General features: G+C 39.4%; 1 protein-coding gene across 1 annotated transcript; it reads left to right on the plus strand.

Annotated features, from left to right (window-relative positions):
* The first annotated feature begins 651 nt into the window (after positions 1 to 651).
* Positions 652 to 19185, plus strand: EIF2S3 (eukaryotic translation initiation factor 2 subunit gamma). Its single transcript, XM_030305505.1, has 12 exons — positions 652 to 755; positions 1292 to 1355; positions 3229 to 3356; positions 3444 to 3565; positions 4964 to 5058; positions 6357 to 6515; positions 7943 to 8077; positions 9115 to 9209; positions 9758 to 9902; positions 11332 to 11501; positions 11902 to 12074; positions 18762 to 19185. Exons 1-12 carry the CDS (start codon positions 687 to 689, stop codon positions 18823 to 18825), a joined length of 1419 nt encoding a protein of 472 aa, XP_030161365.1. The 5' UTR covers positions 652 to 686; the 3' UTR covers positions 18826 to 19185.
* The last annotated feature ends 1486 nt before the right edge of the window (positions 19186 to 20671 follow it).

Genomic DNA, 20671 nt, shown 5'->3' on the forward strand with positions numbered 1-20671 from the left:
ATGCTGTGCAGTTTACAGCCACCACGGACCGCCTCCCAGGCCCTAGAAACCTGTGAGAACAAGTTAGGGACTTTGCTCTTGCCATCCCTGTGCCATGACCATTTCACCAAACCTCCGCGCGAGGGCGCCCTCCCCCCCACCCACCAGGTGACGCGTGGGGCCGTAAATGTGGCCAGCGTGGCCTTCACAGGAGAGCCGCACCCCCAGCCGATCTCGCCTTATTAAATTATGGAAATCGGTAAAGAAGGACAGCCCCACTGTCTGTCCCCACACCCCAAAGAACATTCCCAGGCTCCGGGAAACTCTTCCGGCCCTCCCCCCCCGGGAACCGGAAATGGCTTCTCCCTCGCCAGCGCGCGCGGCGGTTACATCACCCGCCTAGTAAGGGAGGCGGGGGTGTCTTATTATGGGGCTGCCCTCAGCGTTGCCTGCACAAATATGTATCAGGTCTGCGACGAATAGACTCCTAAACTTTGCCTCCTGGTTTATAGTCAGTCGGCCGGCAGGCACTGTGTAAACCCAAGCGGAGAGAAGTTCAAGCAGCGAGGCCCCGGCGGCACTGGCCAGCCTCCTTTCCCAGGCGTGGGCCCTAGTCGGCCTTCCCGCCTCCGCTTCCCCGCCCCTTACAAGGGGACCTGCGCTTGGTCAGGCAGCCACTGGTGCGACTTCCTTCCTCTCGGAGCAAGATGGCGGGGGGCGAGGCTGGCGTGACTCTGGGGCAGCCGCATCTTTCTCGCCAGGATCTCGCCACTTTGGTAAGGTTTCGTGCTGCAGGGATACGGAGGGAGCTCAGAAGTGAGTGACAGAGCCTCCCGGGAGGCGTTGAGATCAGGCAGTGCGGGGATGTCGGGAGCATGCATTAGGAGGGAGCCTTGGAGGCCGGCGCCCTAAGCTGAGCTCGCGCCGCCGGCTATACCCCGGCAAGTCTGCGAGCTGTGCATGGGGGTGTAAGATTGTGGGATTTCGAGCCCCCCGAAGGATTCGGCTGGAAAGTGATGGTGTTAAATGTCACTAAGGCTTTTGATTCTGAAGGTCTGGGGAGGGAGTATCTACATAGTCCTTAGCCCTAATACTGTCAAGTTTGGGGGGCCTCGGGCCTTCACATCTCCCATAGTGAGTGGAGTTGTCTTCTCTAACGATGAAGGACTCTTAGGGCATCCCAGCCATCAGGACAGAAGATTGCTTTTTCAGGAAAAGCGCTTTGGAAGCTCTGTGGAGCAAATGTAAAATCAAAGGAAAGTTGTGATTGGTCTTATGTACAGCGACTTAAAATAAAAATGTTTGGTTGTAGGATGTTAGCAAGTTGACGCCACTTTCACACGAAGTTATCAGCAGACAAGCCACGATTAATATAGGTAAGATGAGTAACTTGGTGGGGTGCTTGGGTGGCTCTGTGGTTAAGCATCCGACTCTTGACTTCGGCTCAGGTCATGATCTAGCAGTTTGTGGGTTCCAGCCCCGCATCAGGCTCTGTGCTGACAGTGCAGAGCCTGCCTGGGATTCTCTCTCCTCCTCCTCCTCCTCCTCCTCCTTCTCCTTCTTCTCTCTCTCTCGCTCTCGCTCTCTCTTCCCCTCCCCCACTCGCACGTGCTCTCTTTCTCAAAATAAATAAACAAAGCCTTAGTCTCTTCCTGACCTGACTTTTTTGATCTCGACAAGTAATTTTTTAACCTCTTCCTTTGTGTGATTACCTGAATTATATGAGGACACAGACTTTCAAGAAATAGACTTTGAGCCCTTATGAGCAAAGCACCTGTCAGATTTTGTGGGAAGCACATATTGTTCCTGCCTAGTTTACAGACTAGGTGAGAAGATACATATAAAAAGTTTAGTAGCATAAGGCAATATGTAGTCGTATGTATCAGAGGAGTTGAAAATGTGGTGGTATTTGCCACACAGGGTTATTGCAAGGGCAGAATTTTTAAAAATTTTATTTGGTATATAAGCTGTTATTAAGTAGTTTCTCTCCCTGCCCATTGCCATCTAGAACTTTAGAGGAAAAGGTATGTTGACTGTCAAGTTAGAGTATCTGACAGCCTGTACAAACAGCACAATTAAATCTAGTTGAAAGTAAAGCTCTACCATCAGGTTATTAAGAAATTCTAAGATATATGTTACCCTTGCTAGCATTACCATAATTAAACCTGGGTGGTTTGCTTGTTTTCATGGATTCTTTTTGGTTGTTTCAGGTTGTTTCATACCTGTTTACTTCACTCTGGATATACTGGAAAGTTTCTTAGTATATAGAATTTTATGTTCTTGTTGAGTGTTTATTTTTGTATTTAACCTAATTTTTTTAAGTGTTAATTTTATTTATTTATTTTTAAAATTTATATCCAAATTAGCATATAGTGAAACAATGATTTCAGGAGTAGATTCCTTAGTGCCCCTTACCCATATCCTATCCCCCCTCCCACAATCCCTCCCATAACCCTCAGTTTGTTCTCCATATTTATGAGTCTCTTCTGTTTTGTCCCCCTCCCTGTTTTTATATTATTTTTGTTTCCCTTCCTTTATGTTCATCTGTTTTGTCTCTTAAAGTCCTCATATGAGTGAAGTCATATGATTTTTGTCTTTCTCTGACTAATTTCACTTAGCGTAATACCCTCCAGTTCTATCCACGTAGTTGCAAATGGCAAAATTTCATTCTTTTTGATTGCCGAGTAATACTCCATTGTGTATATATAGCACATCTTTATCCATTCATCCATCGATGGACATTTGGGCTCTTTCCGTACTTTGGCTATTATTGATAGTGCTGCTATAAACACGGGGGTGCATGTGTCCCTTTGAAACAGCACACCTGTATCCCGTGGATAAATGCCTAGTAGTGCAATTGCTGGGTCATAGGGTAGTGCTATTTTTAGTTTTTTGAGGAACTTTCATACTGTTTTCCACAGTGGCTGCACCAGCTTGCATTCCCAGAGTGTTTATTTCAGATGAAGGCAGTCTTTCATGTGATTAGAAACCTAAGATGAATAGCTTTTACTATACTGACTGTAGTTTTTGAACAAGATTGTCTTTACATGGAAGGTTCATTTCAGACCTGTATCAGCATAAGGTTTGGGTAGAAAAGAATATGAAGGAGGAAAAACTGAAGTCACAGTTGGTTTTACATTGATATTTATAGGGAGTTACAGCTTTGGGTTTTCTCCTCTGATGCTGTTTTGAAAAAGTATTTGGTATAATTGAATGCATATGAATTAATTTCTTGTACTTTGTCTGTAGGTACAATTGGTCATGTAGCTCATGGGAAATCCACAGTTGTAAAAGCTATTTCTGGAGTTCACACTGTCAGGTTCAAAAATGAACTAGAAAGAAATATTACGATCAAGCTTGGATATGCTAATGCTAAGGTGAGCTATGTATACTGTGGAACTAGAAATAACTTTGTTGAATGTGCACGTAACAAATTTGAATCTTTTTTTTGTTGGAACTTTTAGATTTATAAACTTGATGACCCAAGTTGTCCTCGGCCAGAATGTTATAGATCCTGTGGAAGTAGTACGCCCGATGAGTTTCCTACAGACATTCCAGGGACCAAAGGGAACTTCAAATTAGTCAGGTGAGCTCTTTCATGCTAAAAACACTTTATATGTCATATTCTGTTGTCTTCTGATTATCCTTTTTGAAGTATTTAACTGAGATATTAAATAATGAAACTGCTGAATGTTTTTGTTTTTATATTTTTTATTGTTTCTGTTGTCTATAATGACAGTAATTTGAAAAGTCAAGTATTTCAACCTCCATTTAGATAGTTGAGTGCAAATTCTTCAAAGGAAAGGTATCACGCAAGCAGGTGGAAACACAGCTGTTTGGATTTAGGGGATGCTTTTTGCCAGGCTTCCTAAATTTCTTTTAAACAATGTTGTTTCTGTTTTTTAGATAGTGGATGAACAAAGCAATATTTAATTACCTCTCTTAAATACATGGTCTTGTTACCCATCTGTTTTCTGAATATGATTCATATCCTAGTTTTTTATCAGAGGATACAGACTTTTGCCTAGTGGTGTTAATGTGGGATTGGGAATGGCCCACAAGGAAATTTTAGATTGGGGCAAAGCTGGAACTAAGGAGAGATGAGAGTGAGGCTCTTGCTTTGGGCCCCAAATATAAGGGGGAATATCCCCCCAAACACCTCAGTAATCAGGGTAAATAGTATTTTGAGACAGTGCTTTTTGAAATTAATGCAAAGAAATCTTAATAAATAGAATGTTGTTTGTTTAAATTAGACAATTACAGATTTTTTTCTCTTCATTATCACTGTTTTTGGCTCATTGTGGCATTATTAGTTAATTTTGATACTTTGCTCATCATGGATTTTTTTTGCATTAATTTTGTTTTAACAATCTTAAATTTAAATATTATTTATTTTGATTAGTGAGTTTTTTTGGCACCGTCTTAAACTTTGCACCTGAGGCAGATTCCTCCCTTGGCCTTACCCTAGTTCTGGTCCTTGATCAGAGATCACGTTTTTTTATAAATGGCCAAATTGTAAATATTTACAGCTTTGCAGACCATAGGTTCTCTGTGAAGAGGCTGCTCATCTCTGCTCTTGTGTTATGAAAGCAAATACAAATAATATGTGCTTGAGTGGGTATGGGCCAGGTTTGGCCTAAGGGCCTTAGTCGGCTAACCTCTGAGATCATGTCATCGTGAGCATATACTTTTTGGAAATAGTGATTCTGAATGAGTAGTATAGTTTTATTAAAATAGTACTGCTGTCTCTACTTCACATTGGCAGTTCCAGCTTTTCAAGGTGCTAGAGGAATTTTTGGCAAGTTACTCTTTCAGATGGCAGTGCCTGTTCTGTTAACACTGTTTTAGCTTTCAAATCAATGACATTTCCAGCATATACTCTGTGCCATACTCTATACCCTATTCCTTTTGATTGGATTTGGGAATTTCTGTCTGCGGAAATACGGATTGATCTTAGGACTTATTGTTACTTCTTAATTATTAGACACGTGTCCTTTGTTGATTGCCCCGGCCACGATATTTTGATGGCGACTATGCTGAACGGTGCAGCAGTGATGGATGCAGCCCTTCTGCTGATAGGTAAATACATCAAAGCTGCCTTGGACAGATCAGTGTGGAACGAATCCAGGGTGGGATATTGAAACGAGAACCAAGGCCATTAAGGGCCATTTCCATTACCTAAGGGTGACACCTGATGGGAGGTAACATGTCAACTAGGATGCCATCCCTGCCTACCAGCTGTCACACGATAGTAAACAAGATCTGGGGCTGACAGGTGAATCCTTACAGTAGTATATATTTTGAAAAAGTCGATAGTGCATTTTTCCTGTCTAGATCACATGAAATGATTTCTTATTTTAGTTTTAAATTTAGTTATAAATGTGCTTTTTTTTTTTTTTTTTGGTCTGTGTGTCGTCCACTGCAACATTGACACATAGTGGTTTTATTTAGATGCAGATCTCCTAATAAGTGCTAAAGTGTAGACCTCATTGGGGTTTTCAAAGCTAGGGTTTCTTATGTGAGCTCTTAAGAGATTTCATTGATATGGAACATAATTTTTAAAAGCATGCCATGTATATACAGTACAGGACACCTGAACATCACTGCTTAGGGAAAATGATCAGTGGAGTGCACAACAAAACGTGCTCATTTCTATGTGATACACTGTTGGTTATCTTCACGTTTAGTGTTCTTCCCTCCCTTTGTTAGAGAGTACCCTTTGATGGTAGTTGAAATTCACAGAATGTAATAAGCGTCTTCCCTTCTGAATTACTCTCTGCCCCTCAGGAGCTGGACTGGGCCAAAACATCTCTAAGACTGAATAGAGCCAGAGGGCTATGACTTACCCTTGAACAAAAGCTAAGGGCAGACCCTAAATGCCAAACTTGTTGATTCCAAGCTTCTTGCTTAGGATCAGGGATGAGAGCCAAATGATTTGGAGGCTGTAATGAATGCAAGCACAGAGAGTGAAGCAAGGGCAAAAGGTGGACGCCTGGCAATAATAGTCAGGACTTTTGCCTTGAGTAAGGATAAGACCTAGACAAATTTTCTTTATTAGATGCCAGGCAAAAATTTTTTTGGGAGTAAAATAGACATAAAATAAAATTTACCATTTTAGCTGTTTAAATTGTACAACTCAGTGACATTAAGTACATTCACAGTGTTATACGAGCATCACCATCTTCTAGTTCCAGAATATTTTCATTGCCCCAAAAGGAAAACCACATGCCCATTAAGCAGTCACTGTGTACCGTATCCCTCCCTCTAGGGGTTGCCCTCCTGGCAACCATTTATCTGCTTTCTGTTCCTGTGGATTTGCCTGGTCTTAATATTTCCAGCTGATTCTCATGGCATCTTTCTGATTCTTTGTCATCTAGCTGGTAATGAGTCTTGTCCTCAACCTCAGACATCTGAACACCTGGCTGCCATAGAAATCATGAAATTGAAGCATATTTTGATTCTACAAAATAAAATTGATTTGGTAAAAGAAAGTCAGGCTAAAGAGCAGTATGAACAGATCCTTGCATTTGTACAAGGTAAGAAGCCGTGATACTTAATAAATCTGTGAATTGTTTAGACACGTATATAGTCCAGATACAGATGTTAAATTGCCTTTTACTATAATAGACTATCTGAAATAGAATACATTTATGGATTTTAAGCCTTCTTTCTCTCCCTAGTATTTGTTAGCCACCTAACACAACTAGTGAAATCTTTGTTTCTGAATTTAAGAAACTTGGTTTTAATGTTTATTTTTGAGAGAGAGCAAGCGAGTGAGCACGGGAGAGGGGCAGAGAGAAAAGGAGAGGATCTGAAGCAGACTCTGTGCTGACAGTAGAGAGCCTCATGTGGGGCTCGAACTTATGTACCATGAGATCATGACCTGAGCCGAAGTTGGATGCTTAGCTGACTGCGTCACCCAGGCGCCCCTGAAAATTTTTTTTATTGAAGTATAGTTGACCTCCTATTACATTAGTTTCAAGTGTACAACATAGTGATTCAACAGTTTTGACAATTTTATACATTATGCAATGCTCCACGTAGTAAGTGGAGTCACCAACTGTCATCGCGCACAGTTCTTACATTATTACTGACTATATTCCCCATGCTGTACATTTCATCCCAGTGATTTTTTATTTTACAGTTGGAAGGATAAACCAAAGTATATTTCTGCTGACTGAAAGAGCTGAAGTTTGTATCCTGGAAACTATCAGATTTAAAAAAAATAATAACTCACTTTAAAGAACAAAAGCATTTTTTTTTATACTTAGGTCTTATACTATTTATTCTTACCAGGTAGTTACTTTGATCCTTGGAACTGACAATGATTTATTTAGTCTTTACAGTGTCTATTTCTCTAACAGCATGGTGTTTTTCATTTCACAGCAGACATGATGCATGTTGTTGACAATTCTTTCTTAGCCTTGTTGGTGGAAAGGTTGAGTTCCTGTGAACTCAGTTCTGTTGTTATGAAAAAGAATAAGTCCTTTTGATTAAAATCTAATTATGTTTGGTCCATTTCTTTGCCCAGCCTGTTTGACATATAATTAATAAGGAGGAAATATTTTATGAGCCAGTAGTCTTTGATTAGCACCGAGTCTGTAATTTTACTTTGACATTTATTGGGAGGTTAATTACATATTATTAGAAATCTTTCAACTAGTAAAGTGCTCTTTCCCAGGAGTGTTAGTATTTTATTCCTTTAGACAGTGTTATCACTTTTGGTATATTAAATATATATGTTAATATATTTTAGCAGTTTTTTTCTGTAAAGGAACTAGTGTTCATTTTCAGGAATAGAACAAACAATACTGCCACCTTTCTAAACAGAATTATCACTTTTATCCTATTGCTGGCATTTGTGGGGGGATGTTTAGGCATTTGTTTGAGCAATCTTAAGTGTTTCATGTAACATAGATGAAGTTCTGTTAAACTAAAGAATCTTAATCTGAATTTCCTATAGGTACAGTAGCAGAAGGAGCTCCTATTATTCCAATTTCCGCTCAGCTGAAATACAATATTGAAGTTGTCTGTGAGTACATAGTGAAGAAAATTCCAGTACCCCCAAGAGACTTTACTTCAGAACCCCGACTCATTGGTAAGTGACAGTATTTGTCTTTATATTCATTTTAGAGAGACAGAGCATGAGCAGCGGAAGAGGGCGAGGCAGAGAGGGAGACACAGAATCGGAAGCAGGCTCCAGGCTCTGAGCTGTCAGCACAGATCCCCACATGAAGCTCGAACCCATGAACCTTGAGATCATGAACTGAGCCGAAGTCGGACACTTTAACTGACTCAGCCACCCAGGCACCCCTGTCTTTAACTCTTAATTTGATCTTTTTCACATTAGTGATTTTCCTCTAAGGGTGTTTATTAATACTTTCTCTTTCTACAGAGATGATAATAAATTACCATCCTTATAAAAAATTTTTTTTAAGTTTATTTTGAGAGAGAGTATGAGCGTGAGTGGGGAGGAGCAGAGAGGGGGAGAGAGAATCCCAAGCAGGCTCTGCGTTGTCAGCACAGAGCCCAACATGGAACTAGATTCCATGAGCCGTGGGATCCCAGAACCTGAGCCAGAATCAAGAGTTGGACGCTTAACTGACGGAGCTGCCCAGGAGCTCCTCAAATATTGTTTTTTTTAATAACTGCGTGATATTCCATAGTATGGATGTACCATAATATGCCCCCTATCAATTAACTTTTAACTTATTTCCCCTTTTTTTCATCATAAGTAAGGCTGTAATAAATGTAGGAGTAATAATAATAAATTTTGCATAAAGTCACCCCTGTGTGTATAAGAATTATGTGGCTGCTGTTTTATTTTAAAATTTTTTTTCTTTAAGATTTATTTATTTTTGAGAAAGAGAGGCAGAGTGCAAATGGGGGAGGGGCAGAGAAAGGGAGACAGAATCCAAAGCAGGCTCCAGGCTCTGAGCTGTCAGCACAGAGCCGGAGGCGGGGCTTGAACTCACATATGGTGAGATCCTGACCTAAGCTAAAGTCGGTGGCTTAACTGACTGAGCCACCCAGGCATCCCTGTGGCTGCTATTTTAGAAGTTAACTTAGAAAAGAACATTTCCTTTAAAGTTAAAACGAGCAGAATTGGCTTTAATTTGTTTTGTTTTCTTTTAGTTATTAGGTCCTTTGATGTCAACAAACCTGGCTGTGAAGTTGATGACCTTAAGGGTGGTGTAGCTGGTGGTAGTATTCTAAAAGGAGTATTAAAGGTGAACTGGATTTTTATTGTCTTTGTTTTGTTTGTTTTTCCCTTGTCTTTTTTTTTAATGTTTATTTATTTTGAGAGAGAGATACTGAGATCTCAAGTAGGGGAAGGGCAGAGAGAGAGGGAGAGAGAATCCCAAGCAGGCTCCATGCTGTCATCGCAGAGCCTGATGTGGGCTCAGTCTCATGAATCATGAGATCATGACTTGAGCCAAAGTCCAGAGTCAGATGCTTAACTGATGGAGCTGTCCAGGAGCCCCTGTTTTTCTCTTGTTTTAATCATAAGGTGGATAGTATGGATACTCCAAACAGAAAGTACTATTTTCTGAGTATGGAGAGAGGTGTGTGTGGTATGTAGTTAGCAGCAGTTGGATGAATGGTTCTGGTTTTGAAACTCGATGTCTGTTTTTTGTTTTGTTGTTTAATAGCAGTCTTTGACATAGAAAAAGAATTGCCTTTTCAGTTACGGGGTCTTCCTGTTAGGACTTTTGATATGTAAGTGGTAATTGTGTCATCCCAGAGTGATTCTAATTACAAACTTACATGTTTACAGGTGGGCCAAGAGATAGAAGTCAGACCTGGTATTGTTTCCAAAGATAGCGAAGGAAAACTCATGTGTAAACCAATCTTTTCGAAAATCGTGTCACTTTTTGCGGAGCATAATGATCTTCAGTATGCTGCTCCAGGAGGTCTTATTGGTAAGGATTTCTTTTCTTTTTTTTTTAAATTTTTTTTTTTTTCAACGTTTATTTATTTTTGGGACAGAGAGAGACAGAGCATGAACGGGGGAGGCGCAGAGAGAGAGGGAGACACAGAATCGGAAGCAGGCTCCAGGCTCTGAGCCATCAGCCCAGAGCCCGACGCGGGGCTCGAACTCACGGACCGCGAGATCGTGACCTGGCTGAAGTCGGACGCTTAACCGACTGCGCCACCCAGGCGCCCCAGGATTTCTTTTCTTAACCTTACATTTTTAATTTGTGGTATTTTTCGTGGGAAAAGGAGTACCCAAAAAGGTGTATTGTAGATTTTTAATTGGGTATTTTAAATGGTTGGGTTGGGGGAATGTTTGTGTGGTTAAGCTGTTGATTTTAGTTCATAAGATGGTTTCATGTGTTGATAAAAATTATTTTAAGCATAAAGAAGAATACATTTTGGTTTAGTATACAAAGGAATGCCTTTTAGCAATAAAGTAAGTTTTATGACCCAGTGTTAAAATACCTAAGTATACTTTTTTGTCTACGCAGTTATGGCAGTAGAGAGTGGTTGTTTTTGTGTGTGTTTTGCAAATGGAAAGTTACCCACAAATGTCACTTGAATCGTGTCAGATCATATTTACTATGAGGTGAGACTAAAAAAATAACTCTGATTATATAGGAATTACCGAGATGATTTATGGATTTCCTGGTCCCTTACAACTTATCGTTATTACCAGATACCCAGAAAAAGATAAGATTTAGTAAGAATTAGACTTATTATACCTTTGGATTAAAGAAGAAATTGTTGGATAAAGAAGGAGTTTATCTTTTGGTTCTCTGGTCTTTAGGTATATAGTTCATTTTTTTATTCTATCTTGTAATTAAGAGTTTATTGTATATAATTTAATGATAATGTTCATGTAGCCACCACCCAGCTTGAACAGTTGTCAGTACTTTATCTTGCTTCATCTTTATATCTTCTTCCCTCTCCTCATACACAGCTAAAGTATTTTGAAGTGGATCCTAGGAATCAGATAATGAAGTCATGAAGTTTTTTTTTTTTTTCTTTTGATTAGCCCTCCAGGGGAGAATTGGCAGGCAAATATTCTATAAATTACTCATTATGAATTTTGTATCTTCTTACTCTTTATTAAGTGTAGTCACACTCACTTTTGAGTTAGGCTATCATCTCTATTCTTTGTTTAGAATTTAAATCAAATGACTGTTCCCAAAGGCCCAACAAATCCGTAGGTTTATGATTCTTTCTTCAGGTAAGACATATTTTGTCATACCTATGTAGCTATTACATGAGTGTGGAAGTGTAAATGTGTGTTAAAACGTACAGGTGTTTGCTTTACTTGTTTGACTGTTTTGGGTAGACAGCTTAATGGGAAATAAAAAGTTGGACTTTATGTATCTTGTTTTATATCAGGAGTAGGAACAAAAATTGACCCCACTTTGTGCCGAGCTGACAGAATGGTGGGACAGGTACTTGGTGCAGTTGGAGCTTTACCAGAGATCTTCACAGAATTGGAAATCTCCTATTTCCTACTTAGACGGCTTCTAGGTGTACGCACTGAAGGAGACAAGAAAGCAGCAAAGGTAAGTGCTCTCTGTAATTCCTGTTTCAGAAAAGTGGCAGTGATGTTAAGACCAGTTTTGAGGTTCACTCTTTGACAGTTAACATGGGATTAAGAAAAACAAAATGTGAGTAAATTTAATTTTCTACTTTCAGAAAGTCATTTATTGAGAACTTAGATATGGTCATCAGTTTAAAGTAAAAAAGCCAAAAAAAACCCAAGCAAAAATGTATGTCCCATATGTCAATGACATGAAACTGTTAGTATCCATATGATTTTGATTTTTAAAGTCTTAGGTTAAGTCAGCAGAGATGGACAGTTGCTGACATCTCTTGTTGGCAAGGATGTAGGAGAATAAGCATTCCTTTTTGGAAAGCATTTTTTGATTTTAGGGTTTATTTTTCCCCGATTTACTTCCCTAGGTGCAAAAGCTGTCTAAGAATGAAGTGCTCATGGTGAACATAGGATCCCTGTCTACAGGAGGAAGAGTTAGTGCAGTTAAGGCTGATTTGGGCAAAATCGTTCTGACTAATCCTGTGTGCACAGAAGTAGGAGAAAAAATTGCTCTTAGCCGAAGAGTTGAGAAACACTGGCGGTAAGTTTATTAGCCTCTGTCACTAATAAAAAAGTCAATTCCCTTAAGTTCTTGGTGGTGTATGTGAACACTTTACCTTGAACATAACAGTTATTGAGGCTGTAGCTCAGCTCTTCTTTTGGATGGCTTTGAAATCTTTATCTCTAGCCCTGATCTGTGATACACACAACCTATGAAAGAAACCGGTGAATTTAGATTCAGTGTTTCTTTTATCTTTGGCTTTTTAAAACATTTTATTTGGAGATAATTTCAAACTTAACAAGAAAATTGCAAGAATTGCACATAACCTCCTGTATTCCCTTTTCCCAGATACACCGTTTATTTTTACATATGCGTGTAAGTACTGTTCTATATGTATATACTTTTTGCTCAACTGTTTGACGAGCAGGTTGTATGTATCATACCTCTTGATCTCTTAACAGTTGGTGTATATTTCGTAAAAACATGGACATTCTCTTATATAATTGCTTCAAGAAGTTAGCATTGATAAATTACTGAAATCTACAGTCACTAATCCAGTTATACGGCTTTTCCCAATAATGTCCTCTAGTCCCTTCATTCTAAGCTCATGCATTGTATTAGTTATCATGTCTCCTTGATCTCTAATCTGAAACTTTCTCAGCTTTTCTTTGTCTTACTTGACATAGACTATTTTGAAGAATATAAGCTGGTTTTTAAACTCTTCCTCACTTTATCTGAAACTTCTTAAGATGAGATTCAGGTTATGTACTCTTGGCTGGAATACTTTATATAGTTGGTGATGCCTCCTCAGGGAATCATAGCCAGAGGCACATGAGATCTGATTGCTCCTCCTTGTTAAGGTTAATTTTGATTATGCAAGTAAGGTTTTGTTCCAATTTTCTATATAGTTACTCTTTTTTTTAACTTTTCTTTTTTTTTTTTTTTTTTAATTTTTTTTTCAATGTTTATTTATTTTTGGGACAGAGAGAGACAGAGCATGAACGGGGGAGGGGCAGAGAGAGAGGGAGACACAGAATCGGAAACAGGCTCCAGGCTCCGAGCCATCAGCCCAGAGCCCGACGCGGGGCTCGAACTCACAGACCGCGAGATCGTGACCTGGCTGAAGTCGGACGCTTAACCGACTGCGCCACCCAGGCGCCCCTCTTTTTTTAACTTTTTAAAAAATACTTTTTTTATTTTTGACAGAGTGCGAGTGGGGGAGGGGCAGAGAGAGAGAGAGGAAGACACAGAATCTGAAGCAGGCTCCAGGTTCCAAGCTGTTAGCACAGAGCCCAACATGGGGCTCGAACCCACAAACCGTGAGGTCATGACCTGAGCCAAAGTCAGACACTCATCCAACCTAGCTACCTAGGCGCCCGTATAGTTACTCTTTTTACCTATGCACCTCATTTTGTGGGAAGACTAGTTGAGACTATGTGATTAGTCTTCATCCACTGATGATTCTTGTCTGAATTGAACTTGATTATGTTATTAAAATGATGACATCCCTCCTCCAAACCTGCCACTTCTCATTTATTATTCTTCCCTATTATTTACTTAAGTAGTTATAATTTAGATTCGTGGAGTCCTATTTTATTCAGTAGGTTATGATTCATTACTGTCCTTATTTATTTTGATACCCAAATTGTTCAGGATTCATCCAGTAGAGACTCTTGAGGCTGGCTCCTGTGTCCTTTTGATACGTCCCCACCTTTTTTTTTTTTTTTTTTTTTTTAATAGTTCCTTACTTTCTGGCACAAAATCTTCCAAACTCCTCTCATACCTCCCATGCTCCAGTTTTAGAATTGGCCGTTTTTCCAAGCCTGGTTTCTTTTAGTGGGAAATGGTATTTAGAACTGAAGATGTAGGTGCCAGGTGTGTTCATTGTTCCTAGGGTGCTATTCCTTCTAGGTCTTTTGAGTGGATAGAGCTAGGAAACACAACACATCTTAGACTTCTCTTTGCTTTTAGTTACCTGGTTAGTTACTGCAACTACCCTTCCTATTCTTTGTGACCTCATTATATCCCTATAGCCATTCTTTCACACCTAAAAGTTACTGCCAAAGATTCCTAATTTACCTCTTCCTTTGTTAGTTAAAAATTCGGTCAAAATTAATCTTCCTAAAACATCTTTATTATGACATGTTCAATAATTTTCAGTAGCTTCTCATTACTTTATGATATTCAGGACCTTTCTGGAAGCCTACTTCAATGCATTTTATGTTTCTTCCTTCTTTGTCTCATATAAACCCTCTAAATTACATTGTTCTGTGTCCTCATTGTTGTCATAATTATTCATATCTTTGGCTGCCTGTTTTTTCCCTCAGTGCTTACTTCCCTTATTAAGGCTTTCCTGATACCGTGCCCCATGAAGGTTTCTCAGCACTTATTGTTCAGAAAATCGATCTGAATCATTATTCTCTAATTGAGACAGTTTAACTTTTGGTTGAATTTTAAGTAAATAATCCTGCTTTGTGGTGATTTATGTCATTTGATTTTATTCTTTGGTATGATTATACTATTTGCTATTATAGACATACTGATTTCCAGGGTATTTTAAAATAGGCTTAAATAGTAAACTTTGAAAAACTCACAGCATGGAGTGTATTAGTCTCAGAATGGTACAATTCCTAGATCAGAATAGATTTAAAATAAAAGGATTTTTTTGTGTCTGCCCGCTAATCCTTTAAGAGATTTCTGTCCAAATGAAACTTTAGATTTTGCTTAAAGATTAGCAAGACTCCACCAGAAAACTGTTAAAACTAGTAACAAATGGGGGCGCCTAGGTGGCTCAATCAGTTAAATGTCTGACTTCGGCTCAGTCATGATTTCATGGTTTGTGGGTTCGAACCCCACCTCAGGCTCTGTGCTGATGGCTCAGAGCCTGGAGCCTGCTTCAGATTCTGTGTCTCCCTCTCTCTCTGCCCCTCCCCTGCTTGCACTCTGTCTCTCTCTCTCAAAAATAAATAAACGTTGAAAAAAAAATTTAGGGGCACCTGGGTGTGTCAGTTGGTTAAGCATCCGACTTCTGCTCAGGTCATGATCTCACATCTCATATGTTCGAGCCCCACATCGGGCTCTGTGCTCACAGCTCAGAACTTGGAGCTTGCTTCACATTCTCCGTCCCCATCTCTCTGCCCTCCCCTGTTCACTCTGTGTCTCTGTCTCTCAAAAATAAATAAACATTAAAATCCTATTTACATTGCCCCAAAAAGAATAAAATACCTGGGAATAAATTTAACCAAGGAAGACCTATAATCTGAAAACTGTAAGACTTTGGTAAGAGAAAGTGAAGACAACACAAATAAATGGAAAGGTATACCATGCTTATGAATTGGAAAAATTACTATTTACAGAAAAAAATTTAACGTTTATTTATTTTTTAATGTTTATTTTTGAGAGAGAGAGACAGCAGGGGAGGGGCAGAGAGAGAGGGAGACACAGAATCTGAAGCAGGCTCCAGGTTCTGAGCTGTCAGCACAGAACCCGATACGTGACTTGAACTCACAAACTGAGATCATGACCTGAGCCCAAGTCGGGCACTTAATCAACTGAGCTAACCGTGTGCCCCTGTGCTTATTTTTGAAGGAGAGAGAGACCATGTGTGACTGCGGGAGGGGCAGAGAGAGAAGGAGACAAAGAATCTGAAGCAGGCTCTAGGCTCTGAGCTGTCAGCACAGAGCCCGACACGGGGCTCAAACCCAGGAACCTTGAGATCATGACCTGAGCCCCAGTCGGACACTTAACCGACTGAGCAACCCAGGCTTCCCTTCCTTGGATTGGAAGAATTACTATTAAAATGTCGATACTGTCCAAAGTAATCTACAGATTCAGTGCAATTCCTATCAAAATACCATAGCGTTGGGTTGCCTGGGTGGCTCAGTCGGTTAAGCGTCTGACTCTTGATTTTGACTTAGGTCATAATCTCACAGTTCATGGGATCAAGCCCCATCTGTGTAGGGCTGTTAGCACAGAGCCTCCTTTGGATTCTCTCTCTCTTCCTCCCTCCCCTTGCTTGTATGCTCGCTCTCGCTTTCTCAAAATAAATTAAAAAAATACCATATCATTTTTCATAGAACTAGAACACACAATCCGAAGATTTGTATGGAGCCACAAAAAATTCCGAATAGCCAGAGTAGTCTTGAGAAAGAAGTATAAAGCTGGAGATATCACAATTCCAGATTTCAAGCTATACTGCAAAGCTGTAGTAATCAAAACAGTATGGTACTGGCACAAAAATAGACACATAGACGAATGGAACAAGATAGCCAAAAAATAAACCCTCACTTAAGTGGTAAATTAATATATGACAGAGAAGGCAAGAATACACAGTGCGGAAAAAAGGGTCTCTTCAATAAATTGTGGTGGGATAACTGAACGACTACACACAAAAGAATGAAACTGGACCACTTTTTTACACCATACACAAAGATAAATTCAAAATGGATTAAAGACCCGAAACCACAAAACTTAAAACATACTAACCTTTGATATTAGCCTTAGCAACATATTTATGGTATGTCTCCTCAGGCAAGGGAAGCAGAAGCAAAAATAAACTATTGGGACTATACCAAAATAGAAAGCTTTTGCACAATAAAAGAAATCATCAACAAAATGAAAAGACAACCTACTGATTGGGAGAAGGTATTTGCAAATGATAGCTCCAATGAAGGGTTAATATTCAAAATATATGAAGAACTTGTACAACTCAACACTGAAAAACCCCAAACAATTCAAGTAAAAAATGGGCATCTGAGGGGCGCCTGGGTGGCGCAGTCGGCTAAGCGTCCGACTTCAGCCAGGTCACGATCTCGCGGTCCGTGAGTTCGAGCCCCGCGTCGGGCTCTGGGCTGATGGCTCAGAGCCTGGAGCTTGCTTCCGATTCTGTGTCTCCCTCTCTCTCTGCCCCTCCCCCGTTCATGCTCTGTCTCTCTCTGTCCCAAAAATAAATAAATGTTGAAAAAAAAAAATTAAAAAAAAAAAAATGGGCATCTGAATAGACATTTTTCCAAAGGCATACCGATTATCAACAAACACCTGAAGAATGTTCAATATCACTCATCATCAAGGAGATGCAAATCAAAACCACAATGAGATATCACCTTACATTACTCAGAATGGCTAGTATGAAAAAGACAAGTGTTTGGCAAGGATGTGGAGGAAAGGGAACCTTCATGCATGTTTGTGGGAATGTAAGTTGGTGGCAGATACCGTGGAAAACATTATGGAAGTTCATCAAAAATTTAAAAATACCAGTAATTCCACTACTGGGTATTTACCCCCCCAAAAATGAAAACACGAATTTGAAAAGGTACACCCCTATGTTCATTGCAGTGTTATTTACAGTAGCCAAGTGTCCATCCATAGATGATTGGATAAAGTAGATGTGGTATATGTACACAACAGAATATTACTCAGCCCAAAAAATATTTAAATCTTGTCATTTGTGGCAAAATGGATGGAGCTAGAGGCTATTACACTAAGTTAAATAAGAGAAAGACAAATATTATTACTTTTAAATGTTACTCATTTTTTGAGAGGCAAAGTTGGGAAAGGGCAGAGAGGGAGACACAGAATCCAAAGCAGGCTCCAGCACAGAGCCTGATGTGGGGCTCAAACCCACGAACCGCGAGATCATGACCTGAGCCTCAGTCAGACGCTTGACCGACTGAGCCACCCCGGTGCCCTGAGAAAGACAAATACTATATGCTTTCACTTGTATGTGGAATCTAAAAAAACAAGCAGGCTCATGAATACAGGGACAGATTGATTTCTGGTGGTGGAGTGAGGTGGGTAGGGGGATGGGTGCAATAGGTGAAGGGGATTAAGGCTTCCAGTTATAAAATAAGTAAGTTCTGGAGATGAAAAGTAACAATTGAAGGAGCATGGTCAATAATAGAATGTTGTGTGGCACCAGATGGGGAGTACACTTAATGGTAAGCATTGAGTAATACAGAGAATTGTCCAATCGCTATATTGTATACCTGAAACCGATACAATATTGTATACTAACTATACTTCAATAATAAAAGTATTTAAAAATCAAATTTAATTTAGCAAGTGTGTTAATATTTTTTAATGAGCACATCTGAATGATTTACATTCTTTAGAATTGTGGTTTTACCCCATGAGATGGGTTTTGTTCTAGAAGCTATTGCTGAGGTAGCAATCCAGCCTACTCATTGATTAGAGAAAACACCAAAAGGGAGCAGAGGTTCCTCTGCTACTGAGAGTAATCTGCTACCTGACTATATATTCTGCTTCCTCTCTAAGTTTTCTTTATCAGCCAAGGTCATGCTAAATCCTTTGTGATCTGTCGAGTGCTGTGAATAGTAAAAAAGCATTTTTCAATGAGGAAAGGATAGAGAATGAGATATTTTAGAAAATCAGGCTGTGGTAGATTGTGTATCAGCATGAATACTTTGGTGGACTAGACTGGTGGTTCTGGAGGGATTAGTGTATCCCTTTATTCTAGGGATAGAATAAAGACAAGCATATTTGTAGTAGCAACTTTTTGTTTGCTTTTTTTGGTCATTTATTATCGCTGGAGCCCATCTTTGTGAGCCTGAGAATCTACGAAGATAGTGTGAGCTTTCTTAATGGAGCGCAGGTTTTGGAAACATTCATAGCAGATAGGCAAGTAAAACCACTTACGTCATATGATTGTGTGGTAATGATAATGAAAGAGGTGTAAAATTCATGATTTAAAAATTTTGTTTTTTGCAGTTTAATTGGCTGGGGCCAAATAAGAAGAGGAGTGACGATCAAGCCAACAGTAGATGATGACTGAAGAATTCCGGTTAAATAATACATTTGGATGGAATCAGAATTTGTCTTTACAACCTAGGGGTATATTTTCATAGCAGTACTGGGAAATTAATTTCACAGCTCATTACCTTAGTGGCAGCTCTAAGGTTATTCTCATTTTTTGGTCATGAAAATTTAACCTCTACTGCTAAATTAGGATCTACAATAAATGTAAAAATTGGCATAATGTTGGATTGAATCTACATTTTAGCAGAAATTAATCATTCCCAAATAATGTCTAATTTATACATGATCGCAGGTTTGAAATGAAATTGCTACAACCAGCCTTTGCTGTAGCACACATACCAAGAAATCTGTTTGAAATAAAGGTTTTCTTCTTATTTTGCATGATTCATCTTTGAATAGTTCCAGGCTTAAAGAACTGCTATACCAAGTAAAAACTTGAAGGCACAAATTCTTGGAAACCAGCTTTCCTTTGCCCCATATTTAATGTTGCTTTATGTTTGAAACTGTGAGTGAAAAGGAAATTAATAAAACATTACCCTTTAGATCATAGGAGCCCATTCTCCTGGACGCACCTTTCCATCCCCTTCCTCGTTTCCTTAACTGGAACACAGGAAACTAGAGCCGCTTCTCCTCATCCTCTCCCTGATGCCCTGCAGTTGTTTCTGCATTGCTTATTACCTGAAACCCTCTAGCTTTCCCCCATTGCAAAATGCTGTTACACTGGATGATTCTAGATGAGTAACAGAGATCTTTCTAGGCCTTATTTTGTTTTTTATTAACTGATCAATCAGGCTGTAATGTAGAGTCTAGTATTAGTAACCATTGGACCTTTCAAGATGTCATTCTCCATGTTCTGGCACTTTCCCTGTGCTGTGCTTTTTTATTTTTATTTTTATTTTTTTGTCTCTAAGATTCTCCTAGAGCAGTAGCTCCCGACTCTGGCTGACATTAGATTTGCTGGAGAACCTTTGAAAAAAAAAAAAAAAAAAAGTTGGCCTGCAGAGATTCTGATTTAATTCACTAGGGGTAGAGCCCTGGCACTGATATTTTTAACTCCTCCCCCCACCCCAAGTTTAGAGTTGAGAAGTAGGTGTATCAAATAACAGAATTGACTGAGTTTTGCTGATAATAGTCTCTAGTTTGCTTTTCTTAAATTTGTACTTAACACGGGACTTGATGCCACAGTCATAAGATTAGGCCTTTTTAGGCATTGAAATTGCCTTGTAGAAATTGAGAAGCTATGACTATGAATTACAGGTTTTGAAGAAGGATATAATGTTACATACTTGATTGACTTGGAAGGGTTGTGTTGTAGCATGAAGGACACTTAAATAAAGCAAGGTTCTAATCCAGACGTATGTTTTATATTTAGAATGTCCCTATGTGTTTTATAAGCCCCTTTCACCAGAAATTCTGAAATAGCATAAGACCCAAAGCTTCAATAGTTGACTAAATTTATCTTAATATCGTGTCACAATTGAAAGCACAATTGGTCATCCGCATGAATTTTCAACAAATGTGCAAAGCACTGTGCTTAGTGTACAAAGATAGACAAATAAAAAACAGTGGGCCTGACCTGATTTTCTTAAAACTTGAAGTCAGTGCATAGATTCTTACCAAAAGCTATACCTGGTTGAGAATCTGCTTGTAATGCAGTGTTGCAGATGAAAGCACATTGTGTGTGTAAATCCTGTTGGCTCACCTGTCAAGCAGTTTTCAGAGTCTGACTAGTTCTCATCCACTCCACTGTTAACTTAGTTGAAGCCACCCTTAGCTTTCACCTACAATAGCCCTGTAACTCCTTCCTACTTCCACACTTGCCCCATTGCAGTCTGTTCTCAGCACAACCCTATTAACCTTTT

The sequence above is a fragment of the Lynx canadensis genome, chromosome X (assembly GCF_007474595.2).
Source record: "Lynx canadensis isolate LIC74 chromosome X, mLynCan4.pri.v2, whole genome shotgun sequence".
NCBI classification, from domain to species: Eukaryota; Metazoa; Chordata; class Mammalia; order Carnivora; family Felidae; genus Lynx; species Lynx canadensis.

Bases quoted from the DNA above. Each gene is read 5' to 3' on its own strand.
- EIF2S3 (XM_030305505.1), top strand. From the start codon at position 687: ATGGCGGGGGGCGAGGCTGGCGTGACTCTGGGGCAGCCGCATCTTTCT. The intron at 3,566-4,963 runs GTGAGCTCTTTC...CTTAATTATTAG, and splicing joins GGGAACTTCAAATTAGTCAG to ACACGTGTCCTTTGTTGATT. The intron at 9,903-11,331 runs GTAAGGATTTCT...GTTTTATATCAG, and splicing joins TGCTCCAGGAGGTCTTATTG to GAGTAGGAACAAAAATTGAC.